General features: G+C 37.8%; 1 protein-coding gene across 3 annotated transcripts in view; it reads left to right on the top strand.

The window, feature by feature from the left end:
* Positions 1-12,824, top strand: part of Plekha8 (pleckstrin homology domain containing A8) — a 71,168-nt gene extending 58,344 nt beyond the window's left edge. For 2 of the 3 annotated variants that reach the window (XM_004839485.3, XM_087206584.1), the window contains exons 13-14: positions 4,694-4,755; positions 12,576-12,824. In XM_004839485.3, the coding sequence (XP_004839542.2) occupies positions 4,694-4,755; positions 12,576-12,773 (260 nt within the window). In that variant the 3' untranslated portion in view covers positions 12,774-12,824. The other variant, XM_087206585.1, reaches the window with a different exon arrangement.
* Positions 12,825-18,591: the final 5,767 nt, after the last annotated feature.

Below are 18,591 nucleotides of genomic sequence, written 5' to 3'. Positions count from 1 at the left end.
TATTGCTGCCATGCTGTCACCTAGAACAGCTCCTAGTACATGGAAGGAGGTCTGATGCTTCACACTGCCCCCTTTTTTACTTGGGCCATGAGATAGACTCCCAATACTAGCAATCAGAGTGTAACATTTTGGGTAGTCTCATGCCAACAGTGCTATTTATCCTTAGCATCCTGTGTCACTCCGTAGAGGTCATTTTAAGGAAGGAGATGAGTCCTGAAGGCAGATATATTTAATAGTCTGCTCTAGGACTGAGCCCTTCTATCTGCAGATGCCACATCAAAAAGATTTTGGAAAGCACCCTTGTAGGTAGAAGGAAGAAAAGTTGCCCTGTCATTTCATGCACCATTGTACTAAATGTTAGGTGCTCTGTCCTGTTCTTTCATTGGGATAGCATATTGCCACATGTCTCACTTTAGAATGATACCATTGATGTCAGCGAAAGATTAACCCAAAGAAGATCTCTGGTGCAGGATAGGAAAAAACTTTTAAAGGATGCTCAGTCATGTATTAATATAAAAGGCTTTCAGAGACAAGGAGAACTAAGTGAGAAAAAACTCATATTCACATATTTAATATCAGATCATAACTTGACTAATTATTCTGTAACACTGTGGAACATGAATCAAGTCATGCCCTCTTTAAAGACCTTCCAGCATGTGTCTGCACTGGCAGGATTGCCTGACCACCAGGTTTTCCTCATGATAATGTCTGAAGTTCACAAAGATCATCTCTGAGCACTTACTTTTATTCTGTGTTTTTTAAAAAAGACCTGTGTATTTCATAAGCAGAAAAAGGTGCTAATTCTTCAGGAAATGACTTGCAAAGGCGTATTTTTCATTTTCATTATTGTTTGACAAAGAATAAATGTTAATTTTTAGCAGCATGGTTTTGAGATGATACACAAATGCCCCAAGTTCTCATTGCTTTTTAGCTTTATAACCATGGGCAAGTCACTGGGACCGCCATGTCTTCATTTATAAAAGACAGAGAATTGGGCAAAGTGATTGTCAAGTCTTCCTAGTGGGAGGTTTTGATTGAGTCTCTAGGTAACTGACATGTCTCAAAGAATTGGGGAGAAGGTAGCATTTATGTCTTTCAGAGGCCAAAAATATTTTCAGGTTATAGAATATGCATTATGATATTAAATGGGTATTAATATATTTCATTATCTAATATTCTCTGGGTAACCAAAATAGGTAAGGCTTAGACTTCATCTTATTTTAATGCAGCCCAAGGTGGCAGGGATATTTGCGGCCCTAGAAGTCAGCTAAGGATTTTTGGCCTTTTTAAAAATGAGTTTTAGTTAATTTGTTGATTTTAAATTTCAGCAGTTGGCTTCCTGGCCTGAGGCAGGACCCAAATCAAATTCTGTGATTCCTCTGTTAGGCCATCTGGATCATCTTGCAGTTGGGACTCTCCTCTGTCCAGGTGCAGGTACAACAAGCAACAGCTGCTTCCTCTGAAGGGCCAAATGGGCAGACACAGATGGCACTGCTGTAGGCACACCCCCTCGTCCTTAGGTCAGGGTGGCAACGCTATTTGGGCTCATAGAATACTTTTCTTCTTGCCTTCTTCCTGTCCATTAGAAGAATGGCAGGGAGAAGAGTTTCCAGGCTTTTTTTGAATGGTTGACCTGGCTGGCAGGAATCCAGAGCCCTTTTACACAAGCAGTTTGTTCAGTCAAGTTGCTTTGTATCTGAAGGCTTAGAGACCAGGACAGCTATATCTGATACTTATTGTCAAAAAGTATGAGTCTCATCTTGTTAATTCTCTACAAGAATTCCGAACCAGAATGATGACTTTTGTCTGATAGTGACTTTTTAACAAGAAAATAATACATTCTATATAGGATAGCTAATTTTTTTTCTGTAAAAGAGAATATTTCTCTGGAATGCACACTGGTTAAGTCTGAGAGAAATGACTATAGCAGTGGTAGTGAACCAGTGGCACACATGCCACAACGGGCTGTGTGTTACCACTGAAAGCTCTAAAATGTTCACTATCACTGGACTATAGGTTTCTTTAGTTTCTCCTATTTTTAGTTTTTTTCATATTTTCTATGATGGTCATGCATTATTTGTGCAATCAGAAATACATTTTTTTTTAAGTGCTACAATGCCATAGAAGTTCAGAATCCTTGACGTAATGGATAAAGGCCATCACAATTTGGCTCCAGCCTCCCTCCCCAGCTGCAGTGAATTGCTCACTAATGCTCAGCATGCCATGACCTGTCCCAGTTCCATTGTGCTTCTGACTATTGCTACCCACTCCCCTTTTCTCTACCGAGCCTTCAGAACTCCTAATTCTTTCTGTCCACCATACTCAAGCTGGATTTATCTCTTATCCTGTAGCACTATGTACAAATCTCTACAGTAACTGTTAGCAAGCTCCCTTATAAATCAGTCCTTCAGCTTATTCCTTGCACAGTATGTGGGGTGTAGTAGACCTGCACTAAATTCTTAAGCAGACCATTGTTTGTTGTAAATATGCACCAACAGATTTGAATGTATTTATAATGGTATTTGATGCCCTGCCTGGATTATGTCACAAGAAAAGAAGAAGTCTCTGTTATCATAGGTACCTTGGTAACTCCCCTTAGGATGTTTTCTATGGACTTGTGTACTCTCTTGCCAGTCCATATGGCTCATCAGATGGTTGAAATGGTTGGAAATGTGGTAGTCTTGCTGGTTTTTCTCAGTGATTGTGTCTGGTATCTCTACTGTATACTTGTGGATCAGCAACCCCCTTCTTTAGATATCTTCACAGGCCTTGTGTATCACATGTCCCCTTCCAGAGAATCAGCTAGGTTTGTGGCTTATATTAAAGATGCATGTCTTTGACTATTCCCTGGTCTACTTGGTGTTTTCTAAGGAAGAAACTAAAATTTAATCTTCGTTTCTCCTTTATGCTGAGTCGTCGTCACACTTGAACTTAACTCTTTATTACCTCTGCTTGAGCTTTACCACATTGATTTTTGCCATTTCAGTCTGTTCTTAATATTCTAGACAGCCAGGGAAATCTTTTGTGATAGTCCAAATGTACAGTCTTTTATATAAAATATATTGCAACTAATATTGAATATTCTTTTATACAAAACATAATTGTACTTGTGCAAATTCAAATTATGTAAAATTGAAATAGGATAATTATTAATAAAGCCTCCAGACTTTTACAATAAAGGTTGACTATGCTCATTACAAAGCTTGTGAGTTTGAGTAACCTGTGAAATGTTAGTAAGCTGCACCCACATGGCAGGGTCATTTTTGCAAGTAAAACACAAAAATATCTGACTTCCTGTGAACTACATTGTTTCCACTGCATAGGAACTTGTACTTGGAGTCTTACTGTCACTTTTTCTGTTATTTTAATATCTGCTCTTTATTTTAATTGAAAATATTTTTATAGCCAATTGTCACCTATGCATTCATTAAATGGTTGTTGTACTTGTGCTAGGTGCTGAAACTAACACAGGAAATGAGTAAGTTTGGAAGAGAGGATTCAGATGTGGTCAGGTAAAATACAAAGATGAAGGAGGTCAAACAACCACTGGGATATACTATGCTAGTAATACTACTAGAGAGGATACTTACAGATAAAATGGAGCGTTGAAGTAAAAATGCAGGGTGGTGATGCAGATCTGTGCCTCCAGAGAACACATTCATCACTTCGGGAAACCAGATTTGAATTTTATATATGTTGAATAATTCCAAATTTTCAGGAATGTATTCCTTGCATAAAATGCAGCAGTTCTTCTGAATTTTTTGTGATTGAAATTATTATATCCCAGTTTTAAAATTTCACTTTAAAACACCTTGAGAAAGAAGTAATAATTATTGACTTTAAAGTACAAAACATGAATGACTTTAATTAATAGGCCTCGCCAGTTACTTGGTAATAAACTTGATAAATTCAAGCCATTCTTTTTTTTTTTTTTTGGTACTAGGGATCAAACTCAGGTCCTTGCGCTTGTGCAGCAGGCGGCAAAACCACTGAGCCCTTCAAGCCATTCTTCCCATAACATTGTTTGTTTTGGATAGACTTGGGCTCCCTGTGTGGCCCATACTGGTCTTGAAGCCCTAGACTGAAGTGATCTTCCTGCCTAAACCTTCCAAGTACCTGAGATTACAGCATACACTGCCATGCCTGGCTTTTCCATAACGTTTGTAAAGGTTTAACTATTAATTCAGGGCCTTAGGAACACTGAGTGCAGACATTTGACATCCCATAATAGTGTCAGGGTTTGAAAGAACCTTAGAGATCATTTTACATAGGGGGATACAGATGATTAAAGAGGACAGCTAAAGGCTCAGGGTCATGCCACATTTCAAAGAACTGCATTTTTAAAATTTGTAACAGTGTATTCTTAATTATACTTAGCCTCAATTTTTCAGTATCCTATCCTCCCTCTTTATTCCTTCATATATGTGTTGAACTTTTCCTACTATGGTACTGTGTTGACACAGGGTAAGAGTAGAAGGATCTCTTTTCAAAAAAAGAAAAAAATTCCACATGAGGTTTTTTTTTCTTATGTAAGACTTTTGGGATACATAGTTTTGTAATTAGATATTTTCACCAGTTCCTAACATGTATAAGACTATATACTATGGCATACATTAAAAAGTACATAAATAACAAAAAGTACATCAAATTCTGTTGTACCCATTTCTCATGGAGTTTTTTTTTTCTTTTGAAGATAATGCATATGGAAAAACATTACGGCAACACCATGGCTGGGTAGTTCGAGGTGTTTTTGCGGTAAGTCATTCCTCTTCTCCCCAGTGTTTGGATGGTCAGAAGCAAGGTGTTGTATTTTGTGATTGTGATATTTCTGGTTGGTTTATTTTTTAGGATAAGAAGAAAATGTTACTCATTTTGTTTGTGTTTATAGGTCTTTGGTGTGTAGAATTGTCAGCAATAAAAAGTGTCTAGAATAGCAAAGACTATTTTAAAAATGTGCTTTACTCTAATTCCAGTGACCTTTTGGAGAGATTCATCTCCAAAGTTGGTTGCCTGTCTGATATGTAGTAAAAAGCTCAAGTATCAATGCCAGAGGTAGGTAGGAAGCAGAGATCTGAAATACTGTTGAAAGGACTTATGCATTCAAGTGATGAATTCAAGCTAATAGCTCCCTCTTCTGCCCATTGTATTCAATTATTATTTAATTCTTGGCTCTTACCTGTCTTTTTTCTTAGCTGAATTTTATCTTTAATATTAACTGTATTGCTTAGACCAGCAGGTAGGGCTAGAAATCTCTTATTTAGTTATTTTAGATGTTTGTATTCATGTGTTTTGCCTCATGTTAAGCACCACCTCTCCCTTTCCAATATGTTGGAACACAAACCCAGGAATCTTAGTCCCTCAGATCACTTAGCCGCTTTATAAGTAGCAGGTATAGATGGCTCCTTTATGTCAGCAGTATACTCATTCTCCCCACTAGGGAAGGGTCAGTCTTGGTAGTAAAATGTAAGCATGAAAAAAGCAGGGTCTCCTGTCATTGTATACTAGGAAACTTCACAGAATATGAGTGTTCTTTGTAAGAGAGGAAATAAAATAGCTTTGCAGATAATATCTTTTACTAATTTAAAGTATACATCACTTGACTAAAGTAAGAACTGTTAGGGTCATGACTTCTTCTTACCTTCCTGCTTTCTTTAGTAAAGATGTGGGAAGAATGTACAATACAAGAAATCAATTTTAGTGGAAATGACATTTTTTGAAAATGTGGAAATGGCTTGCTACCATTCACTGGAATAGGTGCCAGACCAAGTGCAGCTACATATTGCCCATATTACCTTCAGTTTACATTTCATGGTCAGAATAAGACCTACCACATAGCTATTAGGTGCCTGTTGAATACCAAAGACTGTACCCTGTACTTTTCATGTTCATTATTTTAGTTTTCAGGATAAACTCCCACTGTTTCATAAGTTCAGAGTGATTATGTCCAGTCCCAGAATGAGCTAAGGCCAGGTTTAAACCTATGTCTGCTGACCCTAAAGCTGGCTGGTGCTCCTGCCATCACAACTCTGTGCAGTGAAGACAGAATAATTCAGAAACCTTTACTGAGTCCTTAGGCAGTGGGTGCTGACCATGCTCATTGATCTTCCTGAGTAAATGCAAATGAACATCTCCCGTGTTCCTGACACATGCATTCCATTGGTGAGATGATTCAGTTAAGGAACATTCATTTGCCCTGTTTATAATAAACAAGTGTTGGGTTTGTTTTGTTTGTTTTGGAGCTTTCTTTTCAGTTTAGGGCAAAATTTAACCCTGAAATTTTGATGATCCAAGAGATGTTGCCAATAAGAATGCAGGTATAATAAAAATTTATTATAAGCAGGAGTGTTCAAAAGGGCTTTTCAACTTACAATTTTTTTTCCTGATTTATAGTAATGTAAACTCATTGTTAGTGACTTAGAAATGGAAGAATAGAGAGGGAGAAAAACTAAAATTTCTCATATTTCCATTTTTTAACATTTTTATGTTTTACCATCTTAGCTTTTTTTTGTATTTTTATTTACATATTATTGTAAACAATGATATACTTAATTTATACATTTGCTTTGCTATGTATTTCTACTTATAGATGTTAATATTTGTATATTTATATATGTATATTTTGTATCTTTATTGCTTATGTATCTTATGTATGTGTGCATGTATCTTGATGTTCTTCACTTTATAAATGCATGTAATTTTTTTCTGTATTTAGTTTGTAGTATAATTTTGTATTCTTTCTCCCCTCTTAATAATTCTGTTATGAGCATCCCCCCCCCATTAACTTTATTGGTACATTTTAGGTATACAATACAGTTACATTCACCATTGGGATCTTATACCACTACATGAGTCTCTTGGTTCTTATTTTTTTTCCCCTTTCTTTGCCCTCCCTTCACCCCCTCCACCCTTCTCTATTTGCAAAGACCTTGTTTCCGTTTTTTTCCTCTTCTCATATTTTTTCCTTTCCCTTTTTTCCCTTCCCCTACCTCTCCCAATTCCCCTGCTCTTTTAGATCTTTTCTTCCTGTTACACAATATCAGTTATACATTTTTTAAATTACAATATTAAGATCTAGGAGACATTTCCACAGATTTTACAGAATTTAAAAGGATATAGAAAGCATATTACAAAAATCTTTTTTGAAATAAATTTAACAACTTCTAAGAAGTAACTTAGAAGACAAATTAATGAAACTAACTCTGGAGGAAATATAAAATTTGAATAGCACCTATTAAAGAAAGTATATTCCTAGCTTGAAAACCTTCCCATATGACAATAGCAGGCTCATAAACATTTTAACTGATAAATTATATCAAAAAAAGAAGAAAAAAGAAGGAACACTTCTCCCCTCATTTTAGGAAATCAACATTGTGCTAATCCTAAAACTGGATAAAGATAATGGAAGAAAAAAGTATGAACATAGATAGAAATTTGTTTAACAAAACAAACTCTTAGAAGTCAGATCTGGCAGTATGTAGAAAGTGGTTTTGATATAGGGATGGCAGTGTTGGTTCAGCATTGGAAGATCCACCCCCAAAAGTAATCATTTTAACAGAGGAAAGGAGAAAGCCATATGATCCTGTCACTAGTTGGAGAAAGAGTATTGGACTAAATTCTACAGCTGTTCATGGTAAAAGCTATCAGGAGAATAGAAGTAGAACAGAACCTTCTCAACAGATCAAAGACATGTACTCCATACTTCCAACAAAAACTCCTTCTATGAATGGAGACGATACAATGCTTTCTCCCTAAAGTGAGGAACAAGGGCAGATATGCCTACTCTTCATCTGTCCATTACACTTTGAAACATAGGTCTAAACCAAAATAGTCTGGCAATAAAATGACACAACTAGGATAGGATTGGCATGGCACAAGCAAAATCTTTATATGTAGATGAAATGATCATCTACAGAGAAAATACTAAGAAATCTCTAGGAGCCCCTAGAACTTGTACTTGAATTTAGCAGGATTAGAAAACACAAGGTATATATAAAAATTCAGGTCTGTGTATACTAGCTATAAATGAAGAACCGGATATTGAAATTTAAAAGTTATGTAGGGGTACAAAGGACCCAGAAAAGCCAAAAACAAAAACAAAAACAGTGTTGGAAGACATTTAGCACCCAATTTTAAGACTTCTTTTAAAGCTACAGTAATCAATGCAGTGTTGGTGTAAGGAAAGACATATAGATCATTGGAATAAAACAGGGAATCTAGAAATAGAACCACACATATATGGTCCACTGAGTTTTGAAAGATTATTTAACATTAGCATTTTATAGAATATAAACTTGATTCAAGAGCCAAGGAAGAGACAGTGTCTTCAGCAAATGGCACTAGAACACCTGGTATCCATATATAAAAAATTAACCTCAACCTTTTTTTTCCATACATGAAAATAACTTGAAGGAATCTATGAACCTAAATAAGAAAGCCTAAAAGTATAAAACTTTAAGAAGAAATTATAAGGGAAAATATTTATGAATTCAGGGTAGGCAAGAACTACCTAGAATACAAAAACCATGATGTGTAAAAGAAAAAAGAAATTGATGAGATTCCATCAAAATTTAGAACTTTAAATGATATCATTAAAATGAAAAGTAGTGCTTAAACAGACCATATTTGCAATCCATATAACCTATGAGCAGAATATATAAAGAATTCTTAGAGCTCATTAATAGACAACCCAATTAAAATGTAGATATAAGAAGATGATAAATAGCCAGTATAGCACAAAGAATGGTGTGCAATTCTAGAATCAGAAAAATACTAATCAGTACAATAATAAGATTGAATTATACACTCATTAGGGAGATGAAGTCAAAAGTTTTAAAAGCCTTGTCATGACTTTTTCTTTTTGTTGGATTCTCACCCTTTGCATTTAATTTGTCACTCCCAATGGATTCATTCTGCTGAGTTTCCTGGGGTTGTGATCCTCATTGTCTTTTCCTAGGGTATTGTCTAAAATTTTGTGGAGTGCCGGTTTGGTATTCATGAAGTTCCTGAGGTGCTCTTTATCATGAAAGTATCTTATTTCTCCATCAATTTTGAAAGATAGTTTTGCAGGGTACATCAATCTGGGTTGGAGGCTGTTTTCCTTTAGGGCTTGAAATACATCACTCCAAGCTCTTCTTGCCTTGAGGGTTTGCATTGAGAAGTCTGCTGTGATTCTGATGGGCTTTCCTTTGTATGTGATTTGTTTCTTTTCTCTCCCTGCTTGTAGAATTTTATTCTTCTGTTGGATTTCTGGAATCCTAACTATTATATGCCTATGTGTAGATTTTTTTTTATTAAGGTTAGCTGGAGTCCTATATGCCTCACTTATCTGTATGTCAAGTTCTTTTCCCCTCCTTGGGAAGTTTTCTGCCATCACTGCTGTGAAGAGTTTTTTTATGTCATCTGCACTCTCTCCTGTTTCTTCATTGACTCCAGTCAGTCTTATGTTATTCTTCTTTGCATCGTCTAGCAGCTGCTGGATTGATTTCTCATGTTCTCTTACAATTTTAAAGCAATTTTTCTTTTCCTCTTCACTAATTGCAATCTTATTTTCTATATGTGAAATTCTGTCCTCACATTGGTTCATTCTGCTGCGCAGACTTTCGATGGAGTTTTTAATCTCTTGGAAATCTGTTTGTATCTGTTTTATGGATTCCATTTGTTTCCTATATTGGGATTCCATCATGTTCCTCAGATCCTCTATTTTTTTATCTGTGTCCTCTCTAGATTTATTAATCATGTCTTGCACCATGAGCAAAATCTTTGCTGTTATCTGAGTAATTATTTCTGATTTCATTTTTCCCAGATCCTCTTTTGTTGTCAGTTCAGAGAGCCCAGGTGGTTGAGTATCAGAGTGTTCCATCTTGTTTCCCTTTGGGGTTGCTGTAGGTGATCTGGAAGTCTGTTTTTGATGCTTGTTTATGTGTCTCCTCAATTCCACGGGGGGGGGGGGTGCTTCTGGCACCCACGCAGCTCACCTTCTGTGCCCTAGGAGCTTGGAATGGCAGCAGGGGAGCTTCCTTCCGGGTGCTGGAACCGGCTGAGCTTCACTGCCCTAGGAGCCTGGGATGGAGGCGGGGGAGCTTCCTTCCAGGTGCTGGGACCAGCTCACCTTCTTGGCCCTAGGAGCCTGGAATGGCAGTGAGGGGAGCTTCCTTCCAGGTGCTGGGACCAGCTGAGCTTCACTGCCCTAGGAGTCTGGGATGGTGGCGGGGGAGCTTCCTTCCGGGTGCTGGGACCAGCTCACCTTCTTGGCCCTAGGAGCCTGGGATGGTAGCAGGGGAGCTTCCTTCTGGGTGCTGGGACCAGCTCACCTTCTTGGCCCTAGGACTGTTATGAGCATTTTTAATTCCATGTCTTAGAAAAACAATTTTAGTGACATATAATACTTCTTTTAATATGAAGTTATCATAATTTGCTCAATCCCATGTTAGAAACTTAAGCTGCTTCTGAGTTTGTTCTGAGAAAGAACATAGCATGTGTTTACGTGCATTTTTAACTAAAACTCATTTCCTCAAAATAGGTTCCTATAAAAATTGTTGTGTCTGATACCCAGAACTGCAACCACAACTTACAGTTTTGAGTATTTACTGGGCAGAAGACATTGTTTTAGGTGCTTGACATACATAAAGTTATTAATCTCATTACTCTGAAATAAGTTTTCTTATTTTCCCTGCTTATAGTCAAAGAATCCTGAGACACAAAGAGGTGAAATAATATACCCACAGTTACAGAGTAAGAACATTTTGAAGGCTTTGAGTATTATTGCAAATAATTTTTTAAATTGCCGGGATTTTTAGAAAATAGATTGTGTTCAGCATATGATAATAGCCTTGTAAGTAGAAAGCTAAGTTTGTGGCTTGACTGGTTCCTTATCCCCTCTCCTATTCCCCAAGTTATCACTGCTTTGGAAGATTTATTGAGATTTTTGACATGCTAATTACCATAGCCAAATTCATTCTAACTGATCGTAGTTTCTCATGGAAACATCTTTTCCATCCAAGGAATTTTACTCATCAGCCAAATAGATTTTTATCTTCAGACAGTTGTAGTCTTCTGAACTGATGCAGTGTCTGCCTTCAATTCCATCATTAACCAGTTATCATTTGACCTTTTTGGTTTCTTCTTCAGCCAGACCAAACAGTCAAATTCTATTATTAGTTCTGCCCTTTATTTCTAGAGTGCTGGTTTGGTTATAGATAAAACTCTAGATTAATAATCATTTTCTCTAAGAGTTTTGAAAGCATAACTGTATTGTCCTCCAACTTGGACTGCCACTACTAGAAAATCTAATGCTATTCCTATTCTCTTATATATAAACTGTTTATTGTCACCTCTGGAACACTTTTATATATTTTTTTTTTATTCTTACTCTAAAATTTCATGATAGTCTCTCCCCCCTTTTCTTTATCTTTTATTGTGCTGAGCACTTAATTAGGCTTTAAATCAAGAGACTCCTATCTTTCAGTCCTGGGAAATTTTCTCATATTATGTTTTTGGATATGGCCATCTTTTCATTTTCTGTTCTCTCTCCTCTTTTACTCTCAGCATTATCTGAGTATTATATACCAAGCAGGGGGTAAGCACTTTTTACATATCCTATTAACCCTTAAAATAAGGAAAGTGGTATTAGCCTTCTACAAATGAGGAAAATGAAGTTCTAGGTTAGCATGTTGCTTGAATTCCTCAGGCTAATGTGAGATTCATTCCAATCTACTTCATCTATACCTGTGTTTAGCTTCTGCATGATAGTGCTACTCATTTACTGAAGAAACGGGGAGGACTGATTCTCAAAGACATTTAAAGTGTAAGGAAAATCTAAAGAGCAACTATAGAATAGTAATTCAAGCTTCTCTATTGATCTCTGGAGAGCCAACCTAGTGTAGGTATCAGAAAGGAGATTTTTTTTTTTTAGCAAGATTAGCAAATAAACTGGAAAGGAAGAAGAGGGATGGGGAGAAGAAGGGAAGGGAATAATAAGGAGTCTAGGAAGTCTTCTGATAGAAACTGGCATGGTGTGGTTGAAAAGCACAGAGGTGATCACAGGTTCCAGTAGGATCAGCTGACAACAAATGTTAGCACCCTTTCTTTTTAGAAAATACTCAAGAATGCAAAGGAACTGTTTTCCATGTTGGGGAAAAAATAGGATATATACAAAGAAACATAAAGGGAAATGAGATATAAAATAGAGTTAGGTACCTTAGAAGGCTGAACATGTGGGAACAGAAACATGGCAACATGCATACAGATCGATTCTGGGAAAGTAATCGGGAACACCTTGTGGATGAAAAAGAAAATTTCTCAGACTCCTCCTCTCAGCATTTCCCAACTTGGTGGCATTATTTATCATTAAGGTGGCCCAAGTTTACACTTGCTGCTTTTAGCTTTAAAGGTATATGATTTAATGCTTAGAACATAATTTTAGAGAATTCATGAATGGAGAAAGATGTTCATATTTCTTTACTTTTGCTCTCTTAGTTTTTTGAACATGTGAGTGTGTGTATGCATGTCCACATGCATAAGAGTAAGTGTGCAAGAAACAGTCCTGATGCAGATCCTCACAGGCAATTCTTTTGCAGTTAGCCCTGAGGGCAGCTCCATCCTATGAAGATTTTGTGGCCGCATTAACCATAAAGGAAGGTGACCACCAGAAGGAAGCTTTCAGCATTGGGATGCAGAGGGACCTTAGCCTTTACCTTCCTGCCATGGAAAAGCAGCTGGCCATACTGGACACTTTATATGAAGTCCACGGGCTGGAGTCTGACGAGGTGGTATGACAGCTGCAGGACAGCACCTCCTAACTTCAGGGAATAAAATTTGCTAAAGTATTGTGTTCCCCTACTTAATTTTCAGCAAAAGCTTCAACCCTTTTCAACCCCTTGGGGGGATGGAAAGGAGCAGGCAAAACCTAGTGCTTTTATATATAGTTTTGTAAAATATGTATGTGTTTTATGTGTTTAAAAATCAAGGTGCTATATATTTTAGTTCAATGGGCCTACTGGAAACCAAATTGTAGTTGTTACAGACTTGAACAGCAAGTAATAAGAGCGGATTTGATGAATAGATTTGTTTGTATTGTTTTATATTGTTTTGTTTTAGTTTTAATGGGCCACTCAAACTCAAGCTGCAAATGAGCAATTCTGTATCAAAGACTAAAATTTATACCCAGTGGTAAACCATCTTAGAGTTAGACTGGACACTTAAGAGAAAGTGTAAGCCCCTTTGTGAAGCAATGATAATGTCGTTTGCTGTTCCTAGACGTTCTCCAGTGGATCTTCTTCTCTGGCTCTCAGTGAGAAGAGCCTGGTAGAGAGAAGGTTTGGGCATTAGTGTGACCATGCGATGGTGGGAAAATGTGGGCAAGGACTGCCATCCCTTTTGACAGGTGAGGCCTTTTGTGGCTCCAGATGAGAGGTGTGCCCTGACCTCACTGGAGGGCAGGATGGGAGAAGTGGACACGTCATTTGAGGTGACACCTATCTTGTGCCCACCCTTTGCCACATTTCCATGGCATTATCTCAATGGGACCTCACAAGAAAACCATGACACTCAAGGAGATTCTTATTCCACTTCCAAAGTGATGTTTAGAGGTGGAAGGATCTCCTCACACTCGTGTAGTCTCTTAAGTAGTGATTTCTAAATAGAATCTGGACTATATTTGTATCGAAGTCACATGGTGTCACATGTCCATTCAAAGACTGGAATTACCTAAAGAACCCAATGTGGAAGTGGGACACAGGAATCTGTGTTTAGATGAACTTCCCGAATGATTCTTATGCACACCAGATAGAGGAACCATTTGATTAAATTCGAGTTTTCAGAATTTCAGAGTCTTGCAAGAACCAAATGATACGTCCTTTTTTCAAACAGGAAGAGTCCATCATTTAAGGAAAATAATTCAATGGAGAGCAAGAAGTGGAGCAAGTTTACTCAGCAGCATGCTTCATTGAGCCAGGATCAGTACCCAGCAAACAGACCTTGGCATAGCATTCAGGGCCATGGCTCTGAATGTGTCCTCTGATCAGTCATGGCTTTGAGACCAAAAGTGCAGAGCAAACTAAAGGCAGCTGCATATCAATCTCAAAAGCTTTGGAGTGGTGTCAGGGTTTATAGATGGGACTCGAATATTTTATAAAATAACCTTGGGAAGACATTCTTCTACAAAGTGTGATACCCAAACTGACCCTTGACTCCCAGTACTGGGCCAAACTGCCACAGTGTGCATAGGAGAGATGCCATGAGTACCTTCCTTTTTAGAGGCCACTTTCCTATGGTATCAGGAAGGGATGCTCCAGCATAAGATAGTTCCTGTGGGAGAACGTGAGTTGCTTTGAGGGACACAGGTGAATGGAGCAGCGCTGGATGATGCTGTAGATCCTTAGGGCAGGAGAATTCTCTCCTTAGCAGAATGCTTCATGTAGGAAGGAAACTGATCTTGACTTTTCTCTTAAACAGGCATTTATTTAGCCCACATTAATGAAACAAATTGAGCGAGGCAAGGTGGTACACACCTGTAGTCCCAGCTACTCTGGCAGCTAAAGCAAGAGAATCTCTTAGTCTAGGAGTTCAAGACCAGCCTAGACAATGGAGTGAGATGCTGCTCCTTAAAATTAAAACATAAAGTTGTTTTTTAAAATAAACAAAGTGTGTATTTAGCCTATAAAAGAACTTCTGGAAAATATTTAGAAAAATAATATCTTGTTTTAAGGCTAGAGAAGAAAAAGAGCTAAAGTGAGGTTGATTATATTTTAGCATTTGCTGTTGGCAGCTGCTAAGGTGTATGGGGTATTTTCCTGGCACTCAGGAGAGCTTTCTGTGGATGTCCTTCTCTGTTTGGGGTTGGTTGGTTGGTTGGTTGGTTGGTTTGTTTGTTTGTTTGTTTTGAGACAGAGTCTTGCTTTATAGTTCACACTGGCCTTGAATGCAGTGTGTAGCCCAGGCTGGCCTTGAACTCTTGGTGATCTGCCTCAGCCTCCCAAGTGCTGGGATGATAGGCATGCGCCACCACACCTGGCTTGGATGTCCTTCTCTGGCTAGTGTGAAGGTGAAGGTAGGACTAGGGTATAATTTAGACTTCTGCCCTTGACATCCCCCCCTCAAAGGGAAGCAAGAGAGGTCAGTTTTTGCTTATACTGTGAGTGAAGATGCTTTAGGCACTGTGCTCTTAAAAGGGGATGCTACCAGGAAATTGTTGGTGTTATGAAGCTGACTGTTCCACGAAAATGCTGGTGCTCCCTTCACTTCAAGTGATCTCCTGTGGTCCTTGGAGAGTAGGTGGATGCTCTGAAAACACCTCAGGTTTGCCATCGAGGCTCTGAATGCACACAAAAGGACAGCTGCCCTGTGTGGCCATTTCATGTTTTTACAAGTACTGCCTACATGTTTACAACTCAACTTTTGAAGGATAAGGAGTTTAGTATTATCTGAATAGAATAGCTTCAATAACTTGAATAAGTTCCATTTTCCAATCACCCTGTTTTCAGCCCTACAGAAAGGGAGTAATGTTTTTCAGTAGATATTTTCCTCACCGGGGAATTAGTTTGCCTAAGGTATATAAAACTGAGGATCCTTAAAAAAAACAAGCTAGAAATTGAATGTAATACTAAACAATAAATTCAGCTCGACCTGAATCTTGGCGCAGAGTTTCTTCATTTAAAGTCATCATCTGTGCTGATGAGCAGTGACTTTCTAAAAGGAGGCAATGGGATAAAATACTTCAAGCTTTCTTCTGTAGCCTTCCAAGAGCTCTGGGACACTTGAGCTTTCCTTTACCCTGACACTGAAAGAGAAGAAGCTCTACTATGTTCGTTGCTTTCATTGCTTGAGACATCTGTAGGATTTCTTTTCTGGTATAACCTTTAGAAGAAAAAGGAGATATGTTTTGCTGGGTGTTGGCAGAAGCGAGGAAACAGCATTGGCTCCTAGGAAGCACTTCCTCACACAGTTGTATCAAGCCTGACTTCTTTACTGGGAAGCCACCTTCTCATTGGCCAGGATCAGTGTACGCTTGTGGAACTGAACAAAAGCCTCTCACAAGCAAAGCTTTTGTCCTTTAGAAGCAAGTCTGATCCATTTAGCTAGTCCTGGTGACAAGGATTGGAAACCAGCTTGTAGCCATTGGGAGGAAGTGATTTTTCTCATGGGCTCTTGATCTAGCTCTAAAGCGAATTCCAGTGGGGTCTGGCAGAATGTGGAGCACACGAGCCTAGGGAGTTGATTTTGAAGGGTAATGTTCATTAGGTTGTGTGAGTAGTGGCTTGAGGTACCTTCTCATTATTATGTGTGTGTTGTTCTGAACATGAAGGTTCCCCCAGTGTCATGTTCCACAATGGGAGACCTCTTTACTCCATTGTTCAGCTTTGTGGCTTTTCTCTCTTTGCGACTAAAAAGTGCCAGCAGTTCCCCCCTTAACACTCCACCCCCAAGCCGTTGTGCCCCATTCCACAGCAGCAGCTTCCAGTATATGAACAGCATCTGGCTCCAGCTTAGACTCCAAGAGCTTCAGGACAGAACCCGTGTTCCTATTGGTAGCTATAGGACAGGTGAATACTGACTTGTGGCACCTGGGAGAGGTTTTCTGTTACCTGGTGAGTGCTGTTGAGAAGTTTGCACTCTACTCCTTTTGGTTAGTACTTCCATATATATCTCCAAAAAATTAATGCTTTCAACTTTGTATTTTCAGTAGTGTTCTTAATTAAGAAAAATGTGTGATAGGGACTAATAAATACAGTATACTTTATTAAATTTGAGATGAGGAAAAGAACTAAAAATTTTTATAAAGGAAACAATCTGATTATGAAAATCATATATACGGAGAAATATCAGATAAAGCAATAGAGTCAGAGGGTCATGAGCAATAGAAGATGATAATAAGGCATTTGGGAAACTTTTGTTTTTCCTACTAAGCTACCATGTCCTGTAGGAACTTGGTTACATAATGGTGCATTTCTGAAACACTGATTAAATCCAGTCGTTTCTGACTTTAGTCATTTGTTTTACAGCTGTTCAGTTCCTCACTCCTCATGTTTTCTTTCTTTTTTTTTTTTAAGGTTAACTACCAATCTTTTTAAATTTAAAAGTTTTCAGATGATGAACTTGTAAGTAAATGAAGTATATGGGAAGCCATTGTTCTGTTAGGTGAACTAATGTGTTTGGTCTTGAGGGCCTGACTTCAGATGCTTCATGATGTCATACAGTGTATGCACATACTTCATTGTGTGCAGTGAACCTCTGTTCCTGTAAAGTATATGTAGAATGCTTTATTTAAAGATATGTTCCTCTTCTGTATGACCCTTTGTAACCTGCAGTTGCTTTCTCAGGGGTTTCCTAGTCATGACATGAAATATTCACTCACTGTCTAATGATATTTTAAGACTTGTATCTATTACAGGTCATTTCCACAATTTCATAAATGTATTGTTCACTAAGCCTTCCCTATATATGTTCCCAGTTCCCATCCTGCCTCAGACAGTCAATAGTCTTGTGGACGGTGACCATTTGCATGATTCCTTGTTGCACTGCTGCATTCAGGCACTCCAGGGCATGATGGAACGGTCATTGATGGTGCCTCTCTAGTATAGTTAATGCATGCATTGATCTCTCTCCTCTGTTTCTAAAATAACCTTTAATTAAAAGGAAGAACCATACCATTACTGTGCATTGCAAAAGTTTTTATAGATCTTTGGTTACCTTTATGAATCACTTCCTTTCAAATGAAAGATGTTTTTAGCTAAGTTATGTAAGAATATAGGAATCAATGTCCTGCTTGTTTTAAATGCTTCATATATTTTAAAGTGTAGTCAGTATTTCTTCCCTGTACCTTACAAACAGAAACCACTCTGGATGGTTGGTACCCCTTGCAAAGCTTATCTCTTCCACATAGGCTCCTTGTGTATCTGTGTTTATTTACAGGTGTATAAAGAGTCAGCAATGATAAGGCTAATGAGCCAATTTCATGGCATGTTTAATGTATGATTCCCATGTATCATGAGAATTTAACTAGAATGTCATTAAACGGCCCAACTACCTCATGTGAAATTGGCTGTGGACAATCTGTGTTAGATGAGAAATGTGCTCAGATAAATTTATTCTGGTTGATAGATTGAACAAAGTGATGTCTGTATAAAGCAGAAATATATTAGACCATATGCCAAAGGCTAAAATGTACATACATTTTCTTGAATTAGTTCTTAAGTCAGTGTTTAATTCCACACCCAGGATTCTTATGAATGTTTGTTTCATACATCCATGCACTTTGAATATCTGTCACATGCAGACCATTACCTGTTCTAGTCCTTCAGCATTTTGAATGAGTATCTTATGCCAGTGAAAAGCAAGATAAACAACAAGTGTCAAATGGTTTATTGACTTCTTAATTTAATAGACCTTTACGTAGAATATAATGCAATATAGACTTTTAGGACCAAGTGATGAATGAGAATTTCATGGTTAGGTTTGTACTGTTTCTCTGTCCTAGTTATTATTCTGTATCTCATGGGGAGGGAGGAACAAGGGAGGGTTTTCCTTTTTTTGGAAAATGTTTGAAAACATCTGTCAGATTTTATATTCGTTAGTTATAATAAACTTATTTTTAAA

Source organism: Heterocephalus glaber, unplaced genomic scaffold, assembly GCF_053883595.1.
Source record: "Heterocephalus glaber isolate CG9 unplaced genomic scaffold, H.glaber_assembly_v1.0 deba00000676, whole genome shotgun sequence".
Taxonomy (NCBI): Eukaryota; Metazoa; Chordata; class Mammalia; order Rodentia; family Bathyergidae; genus Heterocephalus; species Heterocephalus glaber.
This window is presented reverse-complemented; position numbering and strand designations above follow the sequence as displayed.